The sequence below is a fragment of the Crocodylus siamensis genome, chromosome 6 (genome assembly GCF_052110815.1).
Source record: "Crocodylus siamensis isolate JL-2025a chromosome 6, ASM5211081v1, whole genome shotgun sequence".
Classification (NCBI taxonomy): Eukaryota; Metazoa; Chordata; order Crocodylia; family Crocodylidae; genus Crocodylus; species Crocodylus siamensis.
Genome location: NC_143400.1, coordinates 91566386 through 91594358, shown reverse-complemented (window position 1 = coordinate 91594358; position 27973 = coordinate 91566386). Strand labels below are relative to the sequence as shown.

Here is a 27973-nt window from a genome sequence, read left to right as displayed (position 1 = left end):
CTCAAAGTCCTGAGCTTGACCAGGAGTTCGCCCGGGAACTGGCTGAGGCCACTTGCTCCAGGACCTTGGTTGTCATGGGTGACTTCAATTACCCGGACACCTCGTGGGAAGATCACTCAGCAAAATCCGAGCGGTTGCAAAGTTTCCTTTCATGCCTGGATGACCTCTACCGGACTCAAGAAGTCTGTGGGCCAACGAGAGGCAAAGCACTGCTTGACCTGGTACTGGCTACTGGGGATGACCTAATCGGAGACCTAGTGATTGACGGGAAGCCGGGTGACAGTGACCGCGAGCTGATCACCTTCAGCATCCACCGTAAAGCTGGCAAGTCAGTCAGCAACACGGAAGTCCTTGACTTCAGAAAAGCTGACTTTGACAAGCTCAGGAGGCTTGTCAGTGAGGCCCTAAGGGCCCATGACCCCAGGGAGAGGGGAGTTCAAGAAGAGTGGTTGCTCCTCAAGGGAGCGATCCTCAATGTACAAGCTAAGTCTATTCCATCTCAGAGGAAAGACAGTAAGAGGGCACAGCAGCCCCACTGGCTCTCCAGGGACCTAGCGGACCTCCTGGCTAAAAAGAAAAGCCTACAAAGGATGGAGGACAGGATTCACCTCCAAGGAGGATTATTCTGCACTGGTCCGGTCCTGCAGGGAGCAAACCAGGAAAGCCAAGGCTGCAACTGAACTCCAACTAGCTTTGAGCATCAAGGACAATAAAAAGTCCTTTTTCAGCTATGTGGGGAGCCGGAGGAAAAGCAAGGGCAACATTGGACTCCTGCTGAACCAGATGGGGCAACTGACAACTGATGATGCCCGGGAAAAAGCCAACCTATTAAATGGGTACTTTGCGTTGGTCTTTCATCAGTCCCATGGGACGCCCATGCCCTCTATGGGACAGGGAGGTCTGGGTGAGGGAGATCCCCTGCCCTCCATCAATGCTGACCTCGTGAAGGAACATCTTGAGAGGCTGGATACCTTCAAGTCAGCCGGCCCTGACAATCTACACCCCAGGGTACTCCAGGAGCTGGCGAGTGTCATAGCCCAGACCCTGGCATGGATCTTTGAAAACTCCTGACGCTCTGGTGTAGTGCCCGAAGACTGGAAGAAGGCCAACGTGGTGCCTATCTTCAAGAAAGGGAGGAAAGTGGATCTGGCTAACTATAGGCCCATCAGCCTAACTTCTTTCCCGGGGAAGATCTTAGAAAGTTTATTAAAGAGGCCATCCTGAATGGACTGGCTGACGCCAACATCCTAAGGGATAGCCAGCATGGGTTTGTTGTGGGTAGGTCTTGCTTGACCAATCTCATTTCCTTCTATGACCAGGTGACCTATCACCTGGACAAGGGAGAATAGATTGATGTCATATATCTTGACTTCAAAAAAGCCTTCAATCTGGTATCCCATGATCATCTCTTGGCAAAACTGGCCAGTTGTGGCCTTGGGTCCACCATGATCCGCTGGCTGGGAAATTGGCTCCAGAGGGTGGTAATTGAGGGAAGTCAATCGTCATGGTGTCCTGTGACCAGCGGGGTCCCCCAAGGCTGTGTCCTTGGACCCATATTGTTCAACGTCTTTATTAATGATGTGGACATTGGAGTCAGGAGTGGATTGGCCAAGTTCGCCGATGACACCAAACTTTGGGGCAAAGCATCCACACCAGAAGACAGTGATCCCGGCTGACCTGGACAGGCTCAGCAAATGATTGGACAAGAATCTGATGGTGTTTAACACCGAAAAACACAAGGTCCTCCACCTTGGGAAGAAAAACCTGCAGCATCCTTATAAGCTCGGCAGTGCTACGCTGGCTAGCACTATGGAAGAAAGAAACTTGGGGGTCATCATTGACCACAAGATGAACATGAGCCTTCAATGTGATGCTGTGGTTACTAAAGCGACCAAAACGCCGGCTTGCATCCATAGTTGCTTCTCAAGCAGATCCCAGACGTCATTCTCCTGTTGTACTAGGCCTTGGTGAGGCCGCAGCTGGAGTACTGCGTCCAGTTTTGGGCTCCACAATTCAAAAAGGATGTGGAGAAGCTTGAGAGAGTCCAGAGGAGAGCCACGCGCATGATCAGAGGTCAGGAAAACAGACCTTATGGTGACAGGCTGAGCGCCACGGGGCTCTTTAGCCTGGAAGAGCGCAGGCTCAGGGGCGATCTGATGGCCCCCTATAAGTTTATCAGGGGTGACCACCAGGATCTGGGGGAATGTTTGCTCACCAGAGCGCCCCAAGCGATGATGAGGTTGAATGGTTATAAACTCCTGCAAGACTGTTTCAGGCTGGACATAAGGAAGAATTTCTTTACTGTCCGAGCCCCCGAGGTCTGGAACAGCCTGCCAGCGGAGGTAGTTCAGGTACCTACACTAAACACCTTCAAGAGTAAATTGGATGCTTATCTTGCTGGGATCCTATGACCCCAGCTGACTTCCTGCCCTTTGGGCGGGGGGCTGGACTTGATGATTTTCCGAGGTCCCTTCCAGCCCTGATGTCTATGAAATCTATGACAGCCTTTCAGTTTTGGAACAAACCGGCAAGGTCCCACCCGTTTCTGAAGTAGTTTCAGTTCTAAGGCATAAGCGACTTTTGAAAATGGGACTTTAAAAATGTTGCTTCACACAAATGAAGATCTTTTTTTGTTTGCTTAAATCATACATTGTGTTTTTTGTGGCTTTTGACTTTGCTTTTTTTTTCCTTTTTCTTCCTGCTCTTTCAAAAGCAGATACTAATCATGGCTATCTTATATTAGATGCCTAGCAGTTTGCTAATTAATGGGCGTGCCTATACATCATTGTACGGTGACGTTGCCTTTGGGAAGTACTAAAGCACAGCGCAGTACTGGTGGTTAATGCACCGTGTGTGCAGTGCATGGTTAGATTTTGCCGCTGTGTCGCTGTAGCAGCATACTATACTGGGGGAGTGTGCCGGTACTGCGAAGTAGCTGGCGACCACATGTAGACTCATGTGATTTCTGTGTCATTGTAGTGTGCCGTATGCTGATGTAGCATGTCACTATGTCACCGTAGGGTGACCAGTAGATGCACCCAATATGTATTAGAGAGCCTGATTCTACATTTCTTCTGCATCCAAACTCCCTCTGAGGTCCACTTCCATAGGCAGCCTTTAGTGAGTTTCTGCATGGGTAACAATAGTATTTCATAACTGTGAGCTGTCTGTAGAAATCAAGCAGTCGTGAGTGGGGCAATTTATCTACTTCATAAATTCATTGACTAGGAATAAATCCATCTTGCCTCCCATTCCTGTCAGTCTGAGCATGGCTGATGAATAAACTACTTTATTCTAACCTCAGCAGTTTGGTAACTTTGGCTAATGTGTCTGCTTTTCAACCACTTTGTTACGTCGCTGGTTTCAGAGGATTTAGACTGGATATGGATTTAGTTCTGGATATCCAGGTAGGACCCTCTTATAGCAATCGTACTGTAAACTGCTTAGATACAGTTCAGCTGGGGAGGCAGCGCTTGGTGCCGAGGGCAGTAATATATTGTCTATATATTTTTTCGGAACTGAGTCCTAATTTTGATTATTTAGAGAAATCCAGTGGGTAAAGGCCTCTTTCATTCCATCTAAATGTGGTTTAACGTAACACTTACGTAAAAAAACAAACAAACAAACTATTTTATAGGGCTAACTTTTACTTAGGACCTCAAAAATAAACCTGTTTGAAGGGAGAGGCCCTTCTTTTTATTTCTGCTAATTGCATTGACCTACAGAAAAGATGCCCAAATGTCCATATTTTATTAATAGGATTCTTGTAAAGTTAGAGCTGAGGAGCAATTCATGATAAATCAGACTGACTGGGAATTGTGGCATTATTCTCATCAAATAATCACCCATAAATAAACATTGTCCTAATTTGACCTGCTCTGGTAAATACCCACGTGAGCCAGTCTCACGCGCTCCCCTCCCTCAGTGACAGCAGAGGCATGCAGAACATGGAAACCTCCTTGTATTGGATTGTTTCTCCTTTTATTTCAAAAGTCGGACGGAGAAAGACCTAGGCCCCATGACGGTGGAGGTTGAATCTGGTTGGGTCAGCATTTGAAAGGAATGGTCAATGAGGCGCCAGTTTTGGTAAGTGCTATGTTGTGATGGCACTTGTCGCCATAAGCATCAAATATCTGCTTATATTAGTTTAGGCTTGATTTAGACATCCTCGTAGATGGAAGGTTGAAAATAGTTGTTAGGACACATGGGCTTCCCTTTAATGAGCCAGGGCCTTGGTCAGTGGGATTGGACAGTGGTGCACCAATAATGGCCCATTTACTGGCTAGGTGAAGGGATTGAATTTAGCCCAGACCAGCACCACTGACTAAAATGTGTTGTTAACTGATGGGTTCCCTGAGGGCTTGTACAATGAAAGAATCTGAGAGCTGTTTGCTCAATTTATCGCTGCAATGGTTTGGACTTTGGGTAAAGGAGCACGTCAGTAATGGTGCCTTCTAGTGGCAGAAATTATAATAGCCTACTACTCCAGAAACTAAAAGTAATTCTTATCTTATGCAGTAGAGGCCTGTTTTATTTTAAGTTGAAAGATAGTGGTTTGAGATCAATATAGCAATTGTATTTATCTGTGTGGATTGATTACGTCACTACCACATCTAGGTGTTTCTTAGAAATGCATGAGTGTTTCTTTATGAGCTATCAAGTAAAGGAGTTACCCCCCCCCTTTTAAATGTATACTGCAGGCAAAGGAGGAAGTTGTGAAATGGTATTTTCATAGGTCATTCCGTAAGTCAAGTGGGGAACTGCAGTTGCGTGTACGATGTCTCCAATCCCTGCTCCCCCGTGCTGGTGAAGGGGCCTCCTGTCTTGCTGTCATGTGAGACACACGGCTTCAAAGCTTCCTGTTCTCAAATGTACTTTGACTTCCCCAGCCATTTTTTATTGCCCCTGTAACTCCACACAGGCTCACCTTCAACCTCCTCCATTTCTGTTGTGGAAGCTTCAATCCGCTCAGCTCAAAGAGCTCTGGCCAGATGTGAGGAGGGGAGCTAGAATTGCTGGCATCCCGCCCGTGGTGCAACAGCATCCGTCATCCCGGCAGGCAGGGCATGCCAGACCACATCCTTGCCTGTCTCTGTCTGATATGACAGAGTGCCCGTCTAGTGAGACTGCACCCAGTCTTCCCTCTGGAAGGTGATGGAGAACTTGCCCATACTTCTCAGGACTGCCAAACTTTAAGAGGGGTGTCCCATCCCAGTTAAGTTAACCAAAAAGGGGCATTGGTAAGATCACAAAAGACCTTTGATAAGGTTAAGAAGGCCTGGTATGTAGGTCTGTGATTACGTCTTCACATTCTTCCGGGAACTGTTTAGCATCACCCAGAATGTCAATGGTACTTACCGCTCAAGCTTTAAATCCCTCTGGAAACCACAATGTTTAGTTTTTTTTTTTTAACTTGGCTACTCCTTAACAAGGAGTAATCAGGAAAGTATTTCTCCTTCATTTGAGAAACAGGTACCAGATACTCTTCCCCCCTACGTTTGATAGATTTTTGTGCTGTCTATTGCATTATATAAAGAAAGAAGAAAACTTTGCCTAATTGTGGTGTCAGCTCTCAGTCCCTTGAGCTCACGAGAGGCCAGCGATAAAGGCCGTTCTCTGGGGGGGGCTTGCACAGTTCAGGGGTTTCTCCTGGATTGTGTGTTGTTAATATTCACTTGTGCCCCCTCAAGACGTTGCCTGGCCCTGCAGACCCCGGATCCCAGGTCTGAATGGTTCGGAGCTTGACAGTGGTTTTGAGAGAGCTGCCGAGACAATGTGCCCGATGCCCTTTGGGGCACTGCACACTCCCAGGGGAGCAAGAGGGGTGGTATTTATGCTCTTCAGAGCAAAGTAGGGCAAAAACTCTGCCTGGCTTTTACATGGATTATATAGGACAGATCAAGTGAAGTCCCTCTCCCCTTCCTGTCCTGCCACCATGCTATGGCTAGGCAGCATTTGGATTTGGAGGAGAGGGTCAGCTTTTTGCTCTCAAGAGACCAGTAACAGATGGCCTACGCGTGGTTTGGCCAACTCACAGCTGAGGCATGTCGGTGCGAGGAAGTTCCCACTCTTGCTGTCCATGCTGTGCCGAATCTTGTGAGGATGCCAGTCTCTTGCTTTCCCCCAAGAAAAGAAATTGTTGGACTATGTGATGGGAGGGGTGATGGGATGGGTGGAAACCCGAGTAGTGTCTAAGTCCGAGCCACTTATCGTCACATATTATCAACTAGGTTTTAATCAGTGACCTTGTTTTGCATCAGTCCTATCTGGTTTGTTCCTTAAAGCCATTGTGATTCTGCCCAAGGGCTTCCATGCTTGTCTAGTGTCCCCCATGTCTCACGAGCAGAGGGAGGAGAGTAACCTCACAGGGATACCATGCACCCCTGTGCAACACAGAGCAGTGGGTCTAGTGCTGGGCCTCAAGACAGCAAGAAGATCAGCACTTCCATCCCTCCCATAGCTTAGTCCCTCAGATGGCCCAGGAGGACAGCAGCCACTACTACAGCCCATGCACTGAAACAACCCAGTGAGCTCCTCTCTGCATGTGAGCTGGGCAGAGGCATGTGACTCCAGTCTCTTAAACTCCCACTTTCTCCCCCACTTATTTTTTGGCAGGGAAGGGTGCATTCTGCACCTCTTGGGAATGAAGTGCACTTGTTGGCTGTCCAAGTGCACCAGAGGGGATTGGTGCAAAGGCCTATGCTAGAGGATGAGGATCCGATCACTTGGATTGTTTTGCAAAGCCAGCAAGGTCTGTGCTTTCCCTCCTCTACAGTACGAAGCGAGCTGCAATCCTGAACTGTTCGCATCACGCTGGTTTGGCAGCCAGTAGCGAGGCAGTTGAGAGATACAAGGGATAAAATATTCATGTTTTGTGAAGGCTGCTAACCTTCTGTTGGCAATCTGCTGGCTCCCCTGCTCACACTAAGCCATGCCAGCCCCCTCTGCCTACTGTACCTGGAGTTTTAAAAATGGGCTTGGAGTGTGACACGGAGGGGGCTCCGTGCTGCTGCAGCACCATTCCTCAGCGCGGCTCTGCCTTCCTCTAACCCAGCATACTTGTTTAATCTGTTTTCCAGCCTGGAGGCTGCCAGCATCGGATTCATCATCATTATAGACAGACGGCGGGACAAATGGAGCGCGGTAAAGGCGTCCCTGACACGGATAGCAGTAAGTGCCTGGCATCGTTTTTGCTGTCATCTGTCTTCCCTTCAGCACTGATTTTTATAGCTTGCTTTTTTTTTTTTTTTTTTTTTTGGTTTCCTGGTTATTAATGCAGTAGCTTCCTGATCCTAGAGATCCCTGTTACCTAGCAGAGATAGCTGAGCCTGCGCTGATGAATTACACAACCTCGGTTCCTGCTGAATTAGAACGAAGACAACTGTGTCACAGATCTGAGTGATTTAAAGGGAGCCTCTCTAAGTTGAAGGAGCCGGAAGAGGGAACCTCCATTGTGCCGTGGAGGGTTAGGAGTGGCCAAGGGGTCCATGTGTGAGATAAAAATGGATCTCTAAAGGCTCGGGGCAGCTGGGAGATCTGTCAGATTATTTGAGAAAGGTGGACCCAAAAAACCAGAATATGAGCAGCTGTGGAGTATTTTTTTTTCTGATGATGTGACATGTTGTGCATGTGGAAGAGGCATAGCTGCATGCTATGCTTGATCCCTGCAGAATCAGATTGTCATTTAAGTTTTTCCTGGGGATGCAAAGTGTTTGGTTTCTTTGCCCTGCTTAGTTGTCCTCAGTGTTTGAATATATTTTCTAGGCTCTGTGAGATCAGGGGATGATCACATAACACAGATAAACAGAAGGAGGCTGGGGTTGTGAGCCAGGCCACATGTCTAAGGAGAGTGTTGAGCTGTCCTGTGGATAAAATAAACCTTTTCCAGGGCAGGATGGGAAATACAGTCTTGTAACGTGTGCATGGCACAGCCAGAGGCATCTGCCCAGATGTACACAATTGTCTTGTCCTCTAATGGCTGCAGCCTGCAGAGTAGAGAAGCTCTGTTACTACAAGAGCTGACTGAGATTTTCATATCGTTCGATGGTCAGAAGCCTGTGGTTTTTGGGGCTGGAAGGGTTTAAATCACTCTTTGCCTGCTGTCTGTCTGCCAAGCAGTAACACCTGGTTGTGAGGCTTCATCTGCAGCTCAGTGTGGGAGTCTGTCTATCAACTTCAGCAGGTCAGGGAGAATAGGATGATGGGAGGAATAGCAGACAACCATGAAGACCAGACAGCCCCAGAACCATTTTCCCCTCCTTGGGAGCCACAGGAGCACAGGACAAGGGAAGAAGGCACTGAAATCCTCCTGGTGCTCTTCTCCGGGTGTGGGGCTTGATTCCTCTGCCCTGCCACTTCTTTCTGTTCCTTGCAGGGTGCGTTTCCAGGGAACCTGCAGCTGGTATTTGTCCTGCGGCCCTCCCGCTTTATCCAGAGGACAATCGCTGACATTGGCATTAAACTCTACCGAGATGACTTTAAAATGAAGGTACCGGTAAGCATGCACTTTCTTGCCCCGTGTTCTTTTTGTGTCCATGTCTGCAGTTTCTAAGTGTCAGCAAACATCTCTGAACCTATCCACTAGTGTTAAGTGGTAGCATGCCAGCCAGGATAGACAAGTTTCTTTGAAGTCCCAAGTGAAACCTAAATCAAATAGGACAGTCCTTGGTGTGTGATATGGAGGATGTTGGAACCAGCTCTGTTGTTTTGATCAAATGGCTTCCTTATTCTGGACTTGATTTCAGTGGTTAACTCCCAGGGTGAGGCAGGGGAGGAGACATTGTATCCTAAGCAATGGCTCATTTAAATATGTTTGATTTTGGCAAAAGTACCCATGACTTATCCATTAATTATTATAGGATATGCTATAAGATGGATGCAACCATCCATTACAATATAACCTTGCTCTGAAACATGACTGTGTCAAAAGAGGCTACTCCTTGCGGATCTCCTGGTGGGCATTCAGAGCCGGGTCTTCTTGCTCTGTTGATGAAAAGTAAATGGTAGACCTGCAGAGCTAACCCAGCTGAGAGACATAGGGCTGGGGTCTTGCATGACCCACACTCTAGTGGATTGCATCTGTGCCAACCAGCTGAAGAGAATGGGGTCAGCAGGGTGGTACCAAGGGCCAGATTTGCCCCGTGGGACCTTTATTCCAGGTAGTGATGTGTGAGAAGGAAAGAACTCAGCTTCATTTTCTGACCCCAGGCAGGATGTGCAGAGCTGACAGTTAGCAAGAATCATTTAGCCTGGCTGCATGTGGGGGAAGCGTGCTTGGGTTTCAAATTCACCGATAACATATAAGCACAGAAACCTCAAATGGCATTTGCATGGAATCATGTTCCAGAGAAGAATCACATTTTCCAGCTTGCTTCCTTAAATGACACTGCACATTAAGGCAGGTACAGAAATAGGTAGCATTATTAGAGCAGTCTATAACCATAACCCCCTGTAAGCTTCCTGTCCAGGAGAAGCACGGTGAGAGAGGGTCTTTTTCTTTTCCCTAAGGGTTGGTGTCGTACCACAGTAGTGAGTGCTTTTCCACAGGTCCTCTCTTCCAGTGACAATCTGTCAGCGCTCCTGCTGTGTCTGCATGCTGTTATGACCATTTATAATACACGGTGCTCCCATCCAGTGCCAGGCTTACATATTAATTTTATTCCGCTCATGCTTGAAATGTATTATGGGCTGCTTGGAGTGTGGTAGAAGTTGGAGGAGGTAACCAATTCTTTGCTGCATGCCTCGTTCTCTTAAAATTTGATCCTAACATGTTTGCCTGGCATCTCATTATCGTTGTTGTTGTGTTGTTGCTCTTATTCTTATTATCTCAGCACCAGTAAGAAACAGCAATATTAGTTATAATACACAAGTGTCGACTTCAGATTCCATGCTCCGTAATGTTTCTATAGGGATGATTTTCTTTAGCTTTCCTTGAGTTCGTTTTCATAGATTCATCGATCATTAGGGGTTCGAAGGGACCTTGTAGATCATTGGGTCCAATCCCCCTGCACAAGGCAGGAAAGACAACTGGGGTCAAGTGGCCCCAGTGAGGTGACCGTCCAGTCTCATCTTGAAAATTTCCAGGGTAGGTGACCGCACCACCTCTGGAGGGAGCTTATTCCACAGTCTGGACACCTTGACTGAAGGAGTTTTTCCTGGTATTAAGCCTGAAGTGGTCTTCCAGGAGTTTGCATCCGTTAGTCCTGGTCTTCCCCAGGGGTGCCCTAGTGAACACCTGTTTCATAGTTTCATAGTTTCTAGGGTGGGAAGGGACCTGAGCAGATCATCTAGTCCGACCCCCTGCCATGGCAGGAAAGACTACTGGGGTCAAACAACCCCAGCAAGATGTTCATCTAACTTCCTCTTAAACACCCCCAGGGTAGGAGCCAGCACCACTTCTCTTGGAAGCTGGTTCCAGACCCTAGCCGCCCTGACCGTGAAGCAGCGCCTCCTGGTATCTAACCTAAACCTACCCTCTGCCAGCTTGTGACCGTTATTCCTGGTCACTCCTGGCGGTGCTTGGGGGAACAGGGACTCCCCCAATGCCTGTTGGTCCCCCCGACTAGTTTATAACAGGCCACAAGATCCCCCCTCAGCCTTCTCTTGTGGAGGCTGAACGGGTTCAGGTCCCATAGCCTCTCCTCATAGGGCCTGCCCTGTTGTCCCCTGATCATACGAGTGGGCCTCCTCTGGACCCTCTCCATGCTGTCGACTTCCCTCTTGCCCAGAACTGGACGCAGTACTCCAGCTGCGGCCTGACCAGTGCCGCATAGAGGGGGAGGATCACCTCTTTGGACCTGCTCGAGATGCATCTGTGGATGCATGACAAGGTGTGGTTGACCTTCCTGACTGCCTCCCCACACTGCCAGCCCATGTTCATCTTGGAGTCAGTGATGACCCCCAGATCCCTTTCCGCCTCCGTGCTGACAAGAGGGGAGTTCCCCAACCTGTAGGTATGGTGCCGGTTGTTCCTCCCGAGGTTCATCACCTTGCACTTGTCTGTGTTGAAACCCATCCTATTCTCGTCCGCCCACCCTTGTAACCTGTCTAGGTCTAGGACTGATCCTTCCAGTGTGCCCACGTCCCCCCACATTTTAGTGTCATCAGCATATTTGAACAGGGTGTTTTTTACCCCCTTGTCCAAATCACTGATGAAGATGTTGAACAGTGCAGGCCCGAGGACCGAGCCCTGGGGGACCCCACTGCCCACATCCTTCCAGGTTGAGAAGGACCCATCCACCACCACTCTCTGGGTGTGGCCCACCAGCCAGTTGGCGACCCATTTGACTGTGTGGGTGTCTACAGCACAGCCCCCCAGTTTCTTAATGAGAACGGGGTGAGAGACAGTGTCAAAAGCCTTCCGGAAGTCCAGGAAGACTATATCCACTGCTACCCCTGCATCTAATGATCTGGGGATCTGATCGTAAAAGGCCACCAGGTTGGTCTGACAGGACCTGCCACTGATGAACCTGTGTTGGTTGCCCCTAAGCATGCAGTCCCCTGCTGGCCCCTCCTGGATGTGTGCCAGCATAATTTTCTCAAACAGCTTGCCTAGGATCGAGGTAAGACTAACTGGCCTATAGTTTCCCGGGTCCTCCTTCCTGCCTTTTTTGAAGATGGGAACCACGTGGGCCCTTTTCCAGTTCTCCGGTACCTCACCAGAGCACCATGAGTGCTCATAAAGCCGTGCCAGGGGACTTGCAATGACCTCGGCCAGTTCCTTTAGGACTCTAGGGTGGAGATTAGCCAGGCCAGGCTGACTTGAATACGTCCAACCCCTCCGGAAGCTCCCTAACTAAATCCTCGCTAACCCGTGGCCCAGGTGTGCCTCCCCCGGGGCCCGAGGGGGGCCCAGCAGGGAGGTGGCTGTTCTGGTCCCTACTTAGGAAGACGGAGGCAAAGAAATCGTTAAACATGTTAGCTTTGCCGTCTGGTGTGACGACCAAGTTTCCCATGGCGTCCTACAAGGGCCCCACATTACCTGGGACCTTCTTTTTACCCCCTATGTATTTAAAAAAGGACTTCTTATTGTCCTTAATCTGGGAAGCTAGTCCCAGTTCCATCTCTGCCTTGGCCTTCCTAACTACCCCCCTACATCCCTGAGCAACTACAGAATAGCCCTCCCTGGTGATGACCCCTTCTTTCCATTGGGTGTAAGCCTCCTTTTTAGCAAGGAGACATTCCTGGATGCTTTTGGTGAGCCTTGGAGGCTTGTGTGCTCTCCTGCTCCCTTTGAGCCGTCGTTGGGATTACCTCTCCTTTGGGCTTGGAGGATCGTCTCCTTAAAGAGCAATCACTCTCCTTGGACACCCGGCTCCCCTCCCCTCCGGGACCTCAGTGCTTCCCAGCTATTCCCCTTAGCTCACTGAAGTTTGCCCTCCTGAAATCTAGGGCTGCTGCCTTGCTGTAGGCCTTTGCCACCTTGCGCTGGATGTTGAATTCCAGCAGGCGATGATCGCTGTCGCCCAGGTGGTCAAGCACCCGCAGCCCCCTCACCAGGCCATCACCTGTGGCCAGCACTAGGTCCAACAAGGCGTCTCGCCGGTGGGGCTGTGCGCCTCCTGGGTTAGATGGAGGTCCTGCACTCTGGCCAAGAACCGACGTGAGAGTTCAGACCTGGCTGACTGCTCTTCCCAGCAGACTGTTCACCGAGTTCTTGATGCACTCCTCTGATGTAGTGGTAAGCTGCTACCAAGTCCCCTCTTGGCCTTCTCTTCTTTTCATTTAAATCAGTTTTCCGAAGGCCCCTGGCCTCCCCCCTCCCCCAATATTAGTAATTAAGACCATGTCTATGTGGTGAATTTATCATGTCCAGCCCTGCTCTGTGGGCTGCCTTCTACACTAGAAGCAGTGCAGCCATGTCTGCGCAGCACCAGGGGCAAGTTAGTTTAGCATGGGGTCGGGCTTATTAGTCCCATCACATAGCAGTGCGAATTAGGTTACCTGGAGTGTTGTGTGGACACAGCTATGCCACTTCCAGTGAAGGAGGTGGCCAGTGTCGAGCTCTGCAGTGTGCTTATGGCACTGGTGCCTGTCACAGTAAGTGTCCTACATAGGCATGACCTAGGTGGTAAGGCAGTTGTTTGTGATTGTCTGCATACATGCCTGAGAGTGGAGGAGAGGGCAAAATATGGCCGGCAGGCTGGATCTGGCCTGCGGCTTCCCCTGCAACACTCTGCATGGGGCTAAGCCCTGCCTGCTTCTGCCTGGGGGAGCTCACACCATGCCCCTGCCTTGTGTCTGCCAACGGCACCACCCCAGCCCTGGCCCCAGCCAGCATGCACAGCTTCCCGGTGGAGCTTCTCCAGCTGCCTGGATGCTGCTCAGCTCATCCCTGCCTCCAGCGGCTCCTCCTCCTCCTCCCCTACCCCTGCTGCACCGCTTCAGGTAGCAGGTAGCACAGGGAAGCGACACTATGGGTACATGCACTGGGCACCACAAGCCCAGCCAAGTGGGGGGGCCTGCAGTTGGCCAGCTGCAGCTCCTGGGCAGCTCCTGCCCCAGTGCATGGGGCTCAAGCTCCAGGTCCCAGCCGCTATCTACCCAGTCCTCCCACCCAGCACGATGAGCAGCCGCCTTTGGGCAGCCAAGTGGGTGGAAGGCAGCTGAAGTGGCGCAATAGGGACAGGAGGTAGAGCCAGTGGAGGCAGGGGGAGCTCAGCTATACCTGGGCAGCACCAAGAGCAGCCTCATGGGGAAGCTGTGCGCTCTGGCTGGGGCTGGGCCTGAGGTGGTGCCGTCAGTGGGTGCAAGTGGGAGCGCAGCATGGGCTGCTGCAGGTGAGAGCAGGTGGGGCTCAGCCTCGTCTAGAGCACTGCAGGGGCAGCCATAGGCCAGATGGGGTGGGGGGCAGACTGCACCTGCACCTGCCCTGCACCATACTGGGCAAGCTCTGCTGCACACACTCCCACCCCCAACCTGCTCCCAGGACCTAGCGTGTGGATGCCCCCTGCAACACATTCACACATGCACACCCGCCTCCTTACACCCCCCAACACATCCACCCCACACCCCCTCCACACCCACAATATGCAAGAGGAAGACTTAATTTGAGCTATTGTGTAATCACTTTTATATACGCTACTCAAAAAAAAACGTCCTTCAGGACAACAGTTATTTTTTTGAAAGAAAATTAAAATGTGTTATAGTAGATGTTTGATTTTTAGTATGATTTTTAGTATGACTTTTTATCCATAATTTGTTAAAATGATGTCTTCTGAAAGACTTTATGTGTGCAGCCCTCAACAGCTCACCCAGGCTCATGAGATGGCCCTCCAGCTGAAAAAATTGCCCATTCCTAGTCTAGCTCCAGAACGTATACATTGGGCATGAGAGGAGAACTTGAAGCAAATTTCAAAAGAGCTGGGCTAAGCTGGGTCAGTGTGGGTGCACACAGTATCCTCTGGAGGAACAAACTGGTGCTTGCTGTCCTGCCTCAATGATTATAGTGGCTTGGTGTCTGCCTCTGCCCTTTGCAAGGCCTCGAGGAATGAGCCCTGGCTTGCAGGCTGCCCCCACACCCTTTCCAACTGGGGCAGTGTATCAGGGTCCTGTTTTCCATGCACTACGAGGGTCTGATGCTTCTCTTCCCGGCTTCAGTTTCATAGATTTCATAGATTTCATAGACATCAGGGCTGGAAGGGACCTTGGGAGATCATCGAGTCCAGCCCCCTGCCCAAAGGGCAGGAAGTCAGCTGGGGTCATAGGATCCCAGCAAGATAAGCATCCAATTTACTCTTGAAGGTGTTCAATGTAGGCGCTTGAACCACCTCCGCTGGCAGACTGTTCCAGACCTCGGGGGCTCGGACAGTAAAGAAATTCTTCCTTATGTCCAGCCTGAAACGGTCTTGCAGGAGTTTGTGACCGTTCGACCTCGTCATCCCTTGGGGCGCTCTGGTGAACAGACGTCCCCCCAGATCCTGGTGGTCACCCCTGATAAACTTATAGGTGGCCATCAGATCACCCCTGAGCCTGCGCTTTTCCAGGCTAAAGAGTCCCATGGCTCTCAGCCTGTCATCGTAAGATCTGTTTTCCTGACCTCTGATCATGCGCGTGGCTCTCCTCTGGACTCTCTCAAGCTTCTCCACATCCTTTTTGAATTGTGGAGCCCAAAAATGGATGCAGTACTCCAGCTGCGGCCTCACCAAGGCCGAGTACAAGGGGAGAACGACGTCCTGGGATTTGCTCGAGAAGCATCTATGGATGCCAGCCAGCGTTTTGGTTGCTTTACTAGCCGCAGCATCGCATTGGAGGCTCATGTTCATCTTGTGGTCAATGATGACCCCCAAGTTTCTTTCTTCCATAGTGCTAGCCAGCGTAGCACTGCCGAGCCTGTAAGGATGCTGCAGGTTTTTCCTCCCAAGGTGGAGAACCTTGCATTTTTCGGTGTTAAACACCATCAGGTTCTCGTCTGCCCATTTGCTGAGCTTGTCTAGGTCAGCCTGGATCACCTGCCTATCTTCTGGTGTGGATGCTTTGCCCCAAAGTTTGGTGTCATCGGCAAACTTGGCCAATCCACTCCTGACTCCAATGTCTACATCATTAATGAAGATGTTGAAGAGTATGGGTCCAAGGACAGAGCCTTGAGGGACCCCGCTGGTCACAGGGCACCACGACGAGTGACTGCCATCGATTACAACCCTCTGGGTCTGACCACGGAGCCAGTTTCCCAGCCAGTGGATCGTGGTGGAGCCAAGGCCACAACTGGGCAGTTTTGCCAAGAGGTGATCGTGGGATACCAGATCAAAGGCTTTTTTGAAGTCAAGATATATGACATCAATCTCTTCTCCCTTGTCCAGGTGATAGGTCACCCGGTCATAGAAGGAAATGAGATTGGTCAAACAAGACCTACCCACAACAAACCCGTGCTGGCTCGTGCTGGCTAGGATGTTAGCCTGGGCCAGTCCCTCAAGGATGGCCTCCTTAATAAACTTTTCTAAGTTCTTCCCCAGGATAGAAGTCAGGCTAAAGACTGGCGCAAAGTACCTATTTAATAGGTTGGCTTTTTCCTGGGCGTCAGTTGTCAGTTGCCCCATCTGGTTCAGCAGGGGTCCAACGTTGCCCTGGCTTTTCCTCTGGCTCCCCACATATCTGAAAAAGGACTTTTTGTTGTCCTTGATGCTTGAAGCTAGTTGGAGTTCAGTTGCAGCCTTGGCTTTCCTGGTTTGCTCCCTGCAGGACCGGACCAGTGCAGAATAATCCTCCTTGGAGGTGAATCCCGTCCTCCATCCTTTGTAGGCTTTTCTTTTTAGCCGCAGGAGGTCCGCTAGGTCCCTGGAGAGCCAGGGGGGCTGCTGTGCCCTCTTGCTGCCTTTCCTCCGTGTTGGAATAGATTTAGCTTGTGCACTGAGGATCGCTTCCTTGAGAAGCAACCACTCTTCTTGAACTCCCCTCTCCCTGGGGTCATGGTCTGACCAACAAGCCTCTTGAGCTTGTCAAAGTCGGCTTTTCTGATGTCAAGGACTTCTGTGTTGCTGACTGACTTGCCAGCTTTACGGCGGATGGTGAAGGTGATCAGCTCATGGTCGCTGTCACCCAGCTTCCCATCGATCACTAGGTCACCGATTAGGTTGTCCCCCGTAGCCAGTACCAGGTCGAGCAGCGCTTTGCCTCTCGTTGGCCCACAGACTTCTTGAGTCAGGTAGAGGTCATCCACGCACGAGAGGAAGCTTTGCGACCGCTCGGATTTTGTTGAGTGATCCTCCCACGAGATGTCCGGGTAATTGAAGTCACCCATGACAACCAAGGTCCTGGAGCAAGCGGCCTCAGTCAGTTCCCGGGCGAACTCCTGGTCAAGCTCGGGACTTTGAGTGGGAGGTCTGTAGTAGACTCCCACCGTTGTGTCCCTGTGCCGTACTCCCCACGAATTTTTACCCAGAGGGTCTCTAGCTGTCCATGCTGGTCGCCAACATCAGCTTCCAGGGACATGTAGCTTTCCTTCACATAGAGAGCTACACCCCCGCCCCTTTTGTCAACACGATCCCTCCTGTACAGGGTATAGCCCTCTATACCCGTGGTCCAGTCATGGGTGGAGTCCCACCAGGTCTCCGTTATCCCAGTGACGTCAATTCTTTGCACTGAGCAGGAGGACGAGCTCCTCCTGCTTGTTGCCCACGCTCCTGGCATTAGTGTATAGGCAGGCAAGTGTGCCCTTAGGGGCTCTTGCCTTGCCCACAGATTGTGCCCAGGCTGGGGCAGGGGTGGGCTCCCTTAAGTGCCTTGGTCTGCTGGGTTTGCAAGGGTTGCTCAGCGGGCCAGCAGTGGCGGTAGTCCCCCCGTTGGAGCAGGTCAGTCAGCCTGGCTGAGAAGAGCCTCCTCTCCAGGGGAGAGAGGTGGAGGCCATCTCTTCCCAGCAGCTCGCTAGCCTCTCTTGCCAAAGAGCAGACTGTGGTCATGGAAGCCAAAGCCTTCCCGATGACACCAGTGCCACAGTCTTTGGTTCACTATGTGGATCCTCCTCTCCCTGCTCAGCCCATAGCCCGAGACTGGGAGGATTGACGAAAACACCACCTGAGCTCCCAGACCGCTAAGCCCCGCTCCCAAATCCCTGTAGCGCCTCATGACCTGGCTGGGGGTGCTCCGAGCCGTGTCATTGGTGCCCACGTGAATAAGGAGCATGGGGTAGTGGTCTGTGGGCCGGAGGAGCTGCGGGATCCTCTCCGCAATGTCTCGGATGCGGGCCCCCGGGAAGCAGCAGACTTCCTGGGCTAAGGGGTCGGGGTGGCAGATTGCCCCCTCAGTCCCCCGCAGGATGGAGTCTCCCACAACAAACACCTTTCGTTTTGTCTGCAGGGCTGCATGGGAGATAATGAAAGCACAACCTCAGTGAAGCAGATGCGCATTTAAGTGTCAAACAATGTTTTTAAAAATTCCAAGAGCATCAGGAGAAATGGTTAAAACAGTGAGCACTTGGGTATTCAGAGCTTACCATAGCAACTGCTACACCCACTACTGCTGCCCAGGGAGGGACAACCGTGTTAAAAAAAATGAAGTTTGCCTCCAGCTCAGCAGCTGTTGTATTTCTTGCAATTAAAAGCCTGAGAGAAATTAAGGTTCTGCTTCATACCCCCAGTGGCTTTGGAAGCCGGACTTGAAACTGTTAACAGGTTATTAGGAAAAACTTCCACGTTAGGAAGGTAGTAAAATACTGGAACAGGCTACGCAGGGAGGTTGTGGAATCTCCATCCTTAAAGGTTTTGAAGACCCGGGTAGACAAAGCCTTGGCTGGGATGATCTAGGTGGGGCTGGTCCTGCTTTGAACAGGGGTTGGATGAGATGTGACCTCCTGAGGTCCCTTCCAACCCCAAGTTTCTATGATTCTTTGACTGGGAGTCCAGGATGCTCAAGGACTGCATTCATAATTATTGTGGTGCTTTATAGAGGGGGAAACTAAGTTCAGAGGTGCTGGGTTAAATTTGCAAAAGCATCTATTGATTTGGGGTCCCTCAGATTTTGGAAACCCAGCACGGAGACAGTGGGGTGGGTTGAAGTCAATGGGAGTTTTGGGCGTCCATCATCTTTCTCATTTCGGTTTCCAGTTGGGCACCCGAAATTAGCAGAGACTTTTTAAAACTTTTCAGCCTAACGGGTTTGCCCATGATTAGCATCCGTGCCCAATTCAAGAACAAAACCTAGGAGTCCTAGGTGGGCTGCTCTATTCTCTCAGTCGCATAACTTTCTGCTCCTAAAATTACATTGAGGTATAAGCAAGAGGTGAGAGTTTCTTACAGAAATCCTTACCTCTCACCTGTTTCCTGGACCATCACAGTGACAACATCACTTCAATAGTACCACATACAGGTACCTTAGAGAAGGTTGTTGGGCTGGCTGTATTAATGTCACTGTGATGGATTTCCTAAGCAAAGAGGAGGCTGAGGGAGGGTCAGCCAGCGAGCATAAATTGAATACAAATATGCTTGCTAAAATGGATTGAAGCTAAATCAACACTGGGCTGAATAGAAACCCGGGGGGGGGGGCGTTGAAAAGCATTCAGCAGGGGCTGAAAGAACGTGTGCGGGCATAACAAGCACACACAGTTTGTGTTGCATATGGGAGGATGTAAATATGTTTAATAAAACCAGCCAAAGCTAAACCAATATTGGGCAACGTGGGAAGCAGGGGTGGTATCTCACGTAAGTCATGTAGCATGCAGGAATGACATTAGGGTTACCTAGACTGAGCTTTAGTTTGTGAAGGAAATCCACCACCTTTCATGAGAGGAGGTGCAACTAAATGAGCCTTCATTCTGGGAGCGGAAGAAAGTGATGGAGCCTCCATAGCATACTCTACTCCAGGGGCAGGCAATTATTTTGGGCAGAGGGCCGCTTACTGAGTTTTGGCAAGTCATCGAGGGCTGCATGACAGGCAGCCAGGGGCAGATAAATATTAATTTTCTAAAATTTTTAGGAGCCCCGTGGGCCGGATAGAATGGGCTGGTGGGCCGCATTTTGCCCACCTCTGCTCTACTCAGTGTATTTAGGGGCATTGATTTATCTTTGTGAAGTTGACAGTCCTAGGATCTACTCCCTTCCTCACTTTGCATACATGTAAATATGTATCTGGCTCCTCTTACCTCAACCCCTGCACTCAATCCTGACAGGTTGTCCTCAAAAATACACCCACCTTACCCATCTCCATGGCCAAGCCACTTATCCAGGCCCTCCTGATCTCTTGCTAAGCTCTTGCCATCTTCTGGTCCCCGAACGCCTCCTGTACCTGGGCTGGCTGAGTCTGACTTAAGTCAATGCGAATGCAAGTGCTGTCAGGATATCACCAGCCTGGGCTCCACATGTGCCTGGTTATGCTGCCACTTTGCTCACCTCAGGTCTGGAATTCTGCCCGGTGCAGTTGACGGCTGTAGTATATGGTAGGTCCATCGCATTAAAAAGAAAAAAAAATGCTCCCTAGGAAAAACAGCACACGACAGCATTTCACTGCAGTTTCAGTAGGCGTCAGGAGCATCAGAAGACTTCTAACGTGGATTCTGGAGGGGAAGAGAAACCACCGCAGAGCGGTTAAGACTGCCTTCTCTAAAGTGATTTGGAATTCATAAGCCATGAACAGACTTCACGCTTCAGGCTGATGTTAATCCAAACTGAGCCGGTCCCCTGAGTCTTCTGACTTCTATCGTCATGTAGCAGGCTTTGGACGTGCATCCTGGGCCTCGCTTTTCTTTTGACTTTGCTGGTTTTAATATGCCTTACTTGGGGAGGATTAAGTATCCCCCCCACATCACACTGTGTACCAGGTCAGTGAGGGCAGGAGCTTTCAGTTCTGGCTCCAGTGGACTGAGGATTTGGAAATGCTCTAGGAAGCCCGGGCCATTTTCAGAATCAGGCCCTACACAAGTTATTTTTAGGGCTGTGTAAAACAGCACTGTTTCATTTCAACTTGTGTTTCAACGGAACAGTGTTTTGTTTCAAGTTTGGTTTTGTTTTGAAAGCACTGGTCTATTTTGTTTTGTCGAAACAGCATTGAAACTTCAAAAGTGTTTCGATGTTTCGCCCAGGCTATAATACAGAAGCACAAAACTGGAGGAGGAGCAGCCTCCTCTGATCACAGGCAGATCGGGGTCTGCACCCCGGGGAGGTGTCCGGCAGAGCCCCGCAGCCCTCCCAGGGGTGCAGGTGGGAGGCTGCCACTGTCGCCTCCCTGGGAGCTGAGCTGTTCTGGCAGAGCCCTGCAGCCCTCCCAGGGGTGCGGGTGGGAGGCTGCCACTGTCACCTCCCTGGGAGCTGAGCTGGTGGAGGGAGGTAGATCGCAGCCCTGGCACTGCACTCCACTACCCCCCACCAGGCTCAGTTCCACTGGGCTGCAAGCCTCTGGGAACCCAGTCCGGTTGGCCTTTTTGCAGTGGCCTATTTGAGTTTGCCCTGGTGCTCAGCATTACAGCCAGTGTAATGGCCTGTTGTAAACAATTTCATTATAATTCACCTGTGAGAATGACAGCAATCAGCAGTCTTGAATGTCTGCATGCAAGAGGACCGCCAACAGGTTGCTATAAAGTGCTTTATCGTATCCAAGTGTATTCATTTTCCTTTGTTTCTACATTTACGTTGATCACAATTTTAAAGAGAAGGAAATCGATTTTAAATGCTATTAATAACATATAAAGTATAAAAGTTGTGAGCCATTTGAAGACAGGAAAGCACTTTGTAAAATCTTACCGAAGGAAGAACTAGGTTTGTATTTGCCAACAGAGACATTGTGCTAAACCTTTAGGAAATATATAAATGGGCTGCGGGTTTCTTTCTTTCTTTCCTTCTTTCTTTCTTATATGCACTTTATCTCACACACATCTTTTATAACTCCTATTAAAGGATGACCCTTGATCTAGAAGTGTAGGCCATAAAATGATCATAGGGATATGTGAAAGTATGTTCTGTTTCCTCTGACTCATGTTTTTACATAAGATGAAACTGGTAAGTTCTTATGCACTTTGATTATCAAGTTTCCAACACGTGGCAGTCTATAAAACTTACCTCTGCTGCACCACATTCCTGGTTTTGTTCCAACTTTTGGTGTGTTCTGCTGTTACTGTAATGATACTTGGAAAGCAGCACTGGCGCTTAGATTGCTTCTGGGATTAAGGATAACAAAAAGTCCTTCTTCAAGTATATAGGTACCAGGAAGAAGTCTCGGGGTAACATTGGACCCCTATGGGACAGGGCAGGGCAGTTGGTGACGGACGCGCGAGAGAAGGCAGAACTCTTCAACAAGGTCTTTGCCTCCGTGTCCCTGTCTGCTGACAACGGGGCGCTCTCGGGTGACAGCACAGAGAGGCCCGGGAAGGATGCGAGTCCCCCGACTGTTAGTTCAGACCTAGTTAAGGATTACCTGGAGGGCTTAGATGTGTCCAAGTTGGTGGGCCCGGATGACCTTCATCCGTGGGTGCTGAGGGGATTGGCTGGTGTCATTGCGGAGCCATTGGCACGGCTGTTCGAGGACTCCTGGTGCTCGGGCCGAGTCCCTGAGGACTGGAAAAGGGCCGTTGTGGTCCCTATTTTCAGGAAGGGGAGGAAGGAAGAGCTTGGCAACTACAGGCTACTCAGCCTCACTTCTATCCTGGGGAAGGTCTTTGAAAAAATGATCAAGGGCCACATTTGTGAAAGCCCTGCAGGGGAAGGGATGTTGAGGGATAACCAGCATGGGTTCATGCCAGGCCAATCCTGCCTGACTAAACTGGTCTCTTCCTATGACCAGGTAACAAAGAGCTTAGATGGGAAGGAGGAAGTTGATGTCATCTTCTTGGACTTCCAGAAGGCTTCGACACAGTGTCCCACCCAATTCTGGTGGGCAAGCTGAGGGGCTGCGGCATGGATGAATGCACGGTCACATGGGTGGCAAACTGGCTCCAGGGGCACACCCAGAGGTGGTGGTGGATGGGTTGATATCGACCTGGGGGGTGTGGGCAGTGAGCCCCCCAGGGCTTGGCCCTTGGGCCAGTGCTGTTCAACATCTTCATTAGCGACCTGGATGAGGGTGTGGAGAGCACCCTGTTCAAGTTCACTGATGACACGAAGCTGTGGGGTAAAGTGAATACACCAGCAGGCAGGGACCGCATCCAGGCAGACCTGGATAGGTTGGAGAAGTGGGTGGATCTGAACAGGATGCGGTTCAACAGAGACAAGTGCAGGGCGCTGCACCTGGGGAGAGGGAACCAGCATTATGGTTATAGGTTAGGGGCTGCCCCTCCTGGCAGCACAGAGGCAGAGAGGGATCTTGGAGTCAGGATTGACTCCAGGATGAATATGAGTCGCCAGTGTGACGAAGCAATAGGCAAAGCCACCCGCACCCTGTCCTGCGTCAACAGGGGCATCGCTACCAGGTCCAGAGAGGTCTTGCTCCTCCTCTACGCGGTGCTGGTCAGGCCGCAGCTGGAGTCCTTGTCCAGTCCTGGGCGCTGCCTGGAGAGGGTCCAGAGGAGGCCACTCATGTGGTTGGGGGCCTCCGTGGCCAGCCCTATGAGGAGAGGCGGAGGGACCTGAATCTCTTCAGTCTCCACAAGAGGAGACCGAGGGGGGATGTTGTGGGTGCCTACAACCTTATCAGGGGCCACCAGCAGGGACTTGGGGAAAGTCTGTTCACCAGGGCCCCCCTTGGGGTCACCAGGAACAGTGGCCACAAGCTGAGGGAGGATAGGTTTAGGTTAGATATTAGGAAGAACTACTTCATGGTAAGGGTGCCCAGAGCCTGGAATAGGCTTCCCAGAGAGGTGGTGCTCTCACCTTCCCTGGAAATCTTCAAGAGGAGACTGGATAGGCACCTGGGTGGGGTCTTATGACCCCTCCACCCCCAGTGCTCCTTTCTGCCCATGGCAGGGGGTCGGACTCGATGATCTGTCTAGGTCCCTCCCGACTGAGTGATTCTGTGACTCTCTGATCGGAGCACCGCTAGAGTTCAGGTTCTCTCAGCGTTTGCATCAAGAATCCTTTTTCAGATGAGTGTTTCAATATTGTTTCTTGAATCTATTATAGGTGAGGCTTGTCACAAGTGCTTTGATCACAGGGTAGATATTTTTCCCCTTTTTCATGAAAATACGTTGTCTCCTTTTAATGAGATTAAAAGAATGGGATGGAGGTGGGAAACGGTTGCATTTTGGCTGAAGACGTTTCTAAAAGTCTCGTCCAGGATCTCAAAGCTCTGGGCTGTGCTGTGCCCACCTCCACTGGGTTCCCAGCGGCTTGCAGCCCGGTGCAGGCTTGCAGCCCCAGGGCTGTGCACTGCCTCCCTCCACCGGGCTCAGCTCCCAGCCCCGTGGAACTGAGCCCAGTAGCAGTAGGCAGAGCGCAGCCCCGGCTCTGCCTGCCTCCTGCCACCGGGCTGAGCTCCATGGGGCAGGCAGAGCCGGCGCTGCGCTCTGATCGGCTCCGCCAGCCCCACGGAGTACAGCTCAGCCGCAGGAGGTGGGGAGAGCCAGGGCTGCGCTCCCTGCTGGGCTGAGCCACATGGGGTTGTGTGGAGCTGTTGGGAGTGCAGCCTTGGCTCTCCGCTGCCTCCCACCACCTGGCTGAGCTGCTGCTTTGAAACTCAAAACTTTTTGAAACTTTCAAAATGTTTCGACTGGCCTTGTTTCGTTTCTGCTTCATTTCAATTCTGCTGTTTCGAGCTTGAAACTAGTTGAAGCAGCGTTGAAATGAAACAGCCAGCAAAATTTTGCACAGCCCTTATTATTTTTATCTCTTGTAACAGGGTGGCCTGTCCCCTTCAAAGAAGCTGCAGCTGGGGGGTGTGGAGGTGCCTTATTGGGGGTCAAAAAGCCCCAGCAGGCAGAACTAGAGGTGGGTGCAGAGGGGAATCAACTGGGCTATGAGGAGGGCAAGCCTGCTGTGGGAAGGCCAGAGCCACAGTGGATCCCTCCCAGTGTCCAGGACAGCAAGGTTTTTCCTTGACTTGCTTTATTTGTTAAAAAACTATTACTGGCACATACTGAGAAATGCCCCAGGGTGCAAAGGCCTGGTTGATACCCCAAGGAGGCAACCTCCAACAGTCCCTGTTTTGCAGTTAGGGAAACGGAGGCAGAGAAAGGCTAAAGCACCAGGGTCGGACAGATCTTGACCCTGAGGGACTTGAGTGTCCCCTCCCCAGCCGAACCCACTGACCAGCGCCAAACCCAGACATGCTCCAGTGACGTTGCTCCAGGTTTATCCCCAGCAGCTCGTCTCGGGCCCAGTGAAGACTGAAGGCTCACGAACACCTGGTCTGACGGGAAGAGTCCCGAGTTAGAGAGGGCCTGTGAGCAGGGCCCCGCAGATCAGTGGCAGGGGGAGACCTGCACCGCCTACCTCCCAGACATGTGCTCTGAATACTTACGGGTGCTCCCTGTGTTAACCCACAGGGGTGGGCATCAGGAACTTTGGGCTGCTTTCCCAGTTTTTTCACGCGCTCATTCATTGAGATTCGGCCTCTTGCTGAGCACCTGAATCTCCCACTGGCTTGAGCAGTAATGAAAGAAGGCCATTACCTCTGAGATCCCTGGCAAATGTTGCACTGAAGACGTGATTAACCCGCAGGGCAGCCCAGGCATGGGCTCTGAGTGGCTGTAGCAAGAACTGTCTGGCGGCGGTGAGGGGGACAGGCTGCTTTTCCCCCCTGCTGAGCAGCAGCTTCTGCTTGGCCACTGCCGCTGCTCAGCATGGGCAGGTGGTGCGGAGCAGGCATGGGACAGACCAGGATTGGGGCTGTGCCCACAGGACCCCACTGGTACCACTGGGTTGGGGCCAGAAGGAGCCATTGCCACCTAGGCTGCCTAGAAAGGCAGTCCAGCTGCGGAGCCACCCCAGCCCTGCTGCATGCCCAGGGGGCGGCAAGACTCGCCACGGGCTGGATGGCATTTGGGCCAGGCAGGACCAAGGGACCTGGCACAGGCTGGACAAAGACCCTTTCAGGCCAGATTCAGCCCATGGACTGCATTTTGCCCACCCCTGAGATAAGCCACCTGGCTTCCTAATTGCCAGTGCAGGGGAGCCTGGGATCCTGAACCCAGCACTATGGTGCGATGGGGATCCGATCCCTCATCCCACAAGCTTATCTCCTGGCATCCATGTGTAGGAACGGTTACCAGATTTAATATTAGATTTTAGGTAGTGGCACTGAATTCATAAATGCCTGAACAAGAAAAGACCCTTTTTTGAAGAGAGCATTTACTGAGCACAGCGATTTGCAATTTGAAGCATAAGACAAAGAACAACAGAAAAAATTCTCCTAAGCTAAGACACAGCCCAATAAGACATGGTTACAGAACACAGCTTACCTTAATTTAAAATGCAACATAAGCCAAAAAGACTACAGAGAGCCTGGCTTAGGTTTTACATAATCCTGAGGGCAGAGTGTCTCCTTGTAGCCACGTATTCAGAAAGTCTTTCTGGGGGATCTGCAGGTCATCTTAGGGGATGGGAAAAGTTGCAGCAAGGGAAGTTTAGGTTAAATAGTAGGAAGAATTTTCTCACTCGGAGGGTCATAAAACACTGGAACAGGTTACCCAGAGAGGTGGCAGACTCTTCATCCTCAGAGGTTTTTAAGCCCCAGGTAGACAAAGCCTTGGCTGGGATGATGTAGTTGGGACTGGTCCTGCTCGGAGCAGGGGGTTGGACTAGATGTGACCTCCTGAGGTCCCTTCCAACCCTCATTTTCTATGATTATATGAGGAGATCCCATAGGCCTCATCTTTGCCCGGGTTTTTATAGATGAATCTGTACCTCCTTCTCCCACTTGGGTGCCTTGACCGTAACATTCTTTTCACATCCTCCATATATCACTTACCTCCAGTCTCTCATCTCTTCCAGATTTCATTTTGAAATGCAGATATAGCCCCCTGCCTTCTTTCCCTCCCTGGCTACCTCAGGTCATACATTTAACATCTGTCATGTAGCTTCAGAATCAGTTAAAAGGGCCTGCACCTGGGATGCCTCTGCCAGATCTTCACCAACAGGATCGTGCATCACATCCAGGTGCCCCTGGGATTCCCTACCAGAGACCCCCAAGGATTGACACGGCCCCTCATCTGATTTGGTATCAAGTAAACTTCAGAAGCAATCCCAAGCTTTATTAAAGGTTTCTTCCCCATAATATGACCTGGCAACTGGTTTCTTAGACATTACGGTGGTGACCTTTGGGGGTACCAGATCCTCTGCTGGGTGTGTAGGATGTTCATTTCTGGAATCCCCATTGTTCAAACAAGACTTTGAAGGTTGCCCCTGTCTCCCCAGGGTGGCAACACAAAACACACGCGGTTCCTTTGTTTGTCCATCACTTTTGTAATTTTTCTCATCCCAAATTGTCCAGGCCCCTGGCCCTGTGCCAGCCACATTGCTTATAGGGAAACGGTTGTGCCTTGCTCACCCAATGCCCAATCACAGCCATCGCATCTCTCAGTGCCGCAGAAGGCACTCTGTTCACTTTTGGCTAAAAACCCTTAGCATAACTCAGTTTGCCCGCTATGGATCCCATGGCACCTTTAGCTGAATACCTGCTAAGGTCCCTAATCTCTCTGTAGAATTAATAGCAATACTAATCCCTACCCAGCTGTGTATGTTTCTGGATTCATAGACGTTAGGGGCTGAAAGAGACCGCATGAGATCACTGAGTCCTGCACTTGGGCAGGAAAGACTGCTGGGGTCAGATGACTTCAGCAAGGTGTGCATCAAGATATTTTTTAAAGATCTCCAGGGTAGGTGATTGTACCACCTCTATGGGGAGTCTGTTCTGGACACTCAAATCATAAAGAAGTTTCTTTTTATATCCAATCTGAAATGATCTTCAGGCTGTTTGTGGCCATTGTTTCTTGTCTTCTCCTGGGGTGTCTTGGTGAATAGATGCTCCCCCAGGCCCTGATGTGCGCCCCTTATATACTTATAGGCTACCACCAAGCCCCCTCTGAGTCTTCTCTTCTCCAGTCTGAACAGCCCCAAGTCTTTCAGCCTGTCCTCATATGACCTGCTCTCCAGACCGCTAATCATACACGCGGCCCTCCTTTGGACTCTCTCAAGCTTCTCCACAGCCTTCCTGAAGTGCAGCGCCCACAACTGGATGCTGTACTCCAGCTGTGGTCTCACCAAGGCTGAGTAGAGCAGCAGGATGACATCCGTAGTCTTGCTTGAGATGCCTCGGTAGATGCATGCCAGTGTTTTATTTGCTCTGCCAGCTACGGCTTCGCGTGGGCGGCTCATCTTCATTCTGTGGTCTATCATAACTCCCAGATCTCTTCAGTTACAGTGCTGGCAAGCGTAGCACTGCTGAGCCTGCAAGTGTGTTGTGGATTATTCCTCCCCACATGGAGCACTTTACATGTCTCTGTGTTAAACATCATCAGGTTATGATCCTCCCATCTTGCAAGCCTGTCCAGGTCAGCCTGTATCCCCAGCCTGTCCTCCAGCATGACCGCACTTCCTCATAATTTGGTGTCGTCCATGAACTTTGCCAGTCTGCTTTTAACACTCAAATCCAAATCATTGATGAACATGTTGAAAAGCACTCG

The 27973-nt window shown here is 50.7% G+C and overlaps 1 protein-coding gene across 1 annotated transcript in view; it reads left to right on the top strand.

Annotated features, from left to right (window-relative positions):
- MCF2L2 (MCF.2 cell line derived transforming sequence-like 2) overlaps positions 1–27973 on the top strand; it is a 232733-nt gene that overhangs the window by 41817 nt on the left and 162943 nt on the right. Inside the window, exons 4-5 of the mRNA XM_090055259.1 lie at positions 7080–7170; positions 8375–8494. Of these exons, the coding sequence (XP_089911385.1) occupies positions 7080–7170; positions 8375–8494 (211 nt within the window). The remainder of the gene's footprint in view (positions 1–7079; positions 7171–8374; positions 8495–27973) is intronic.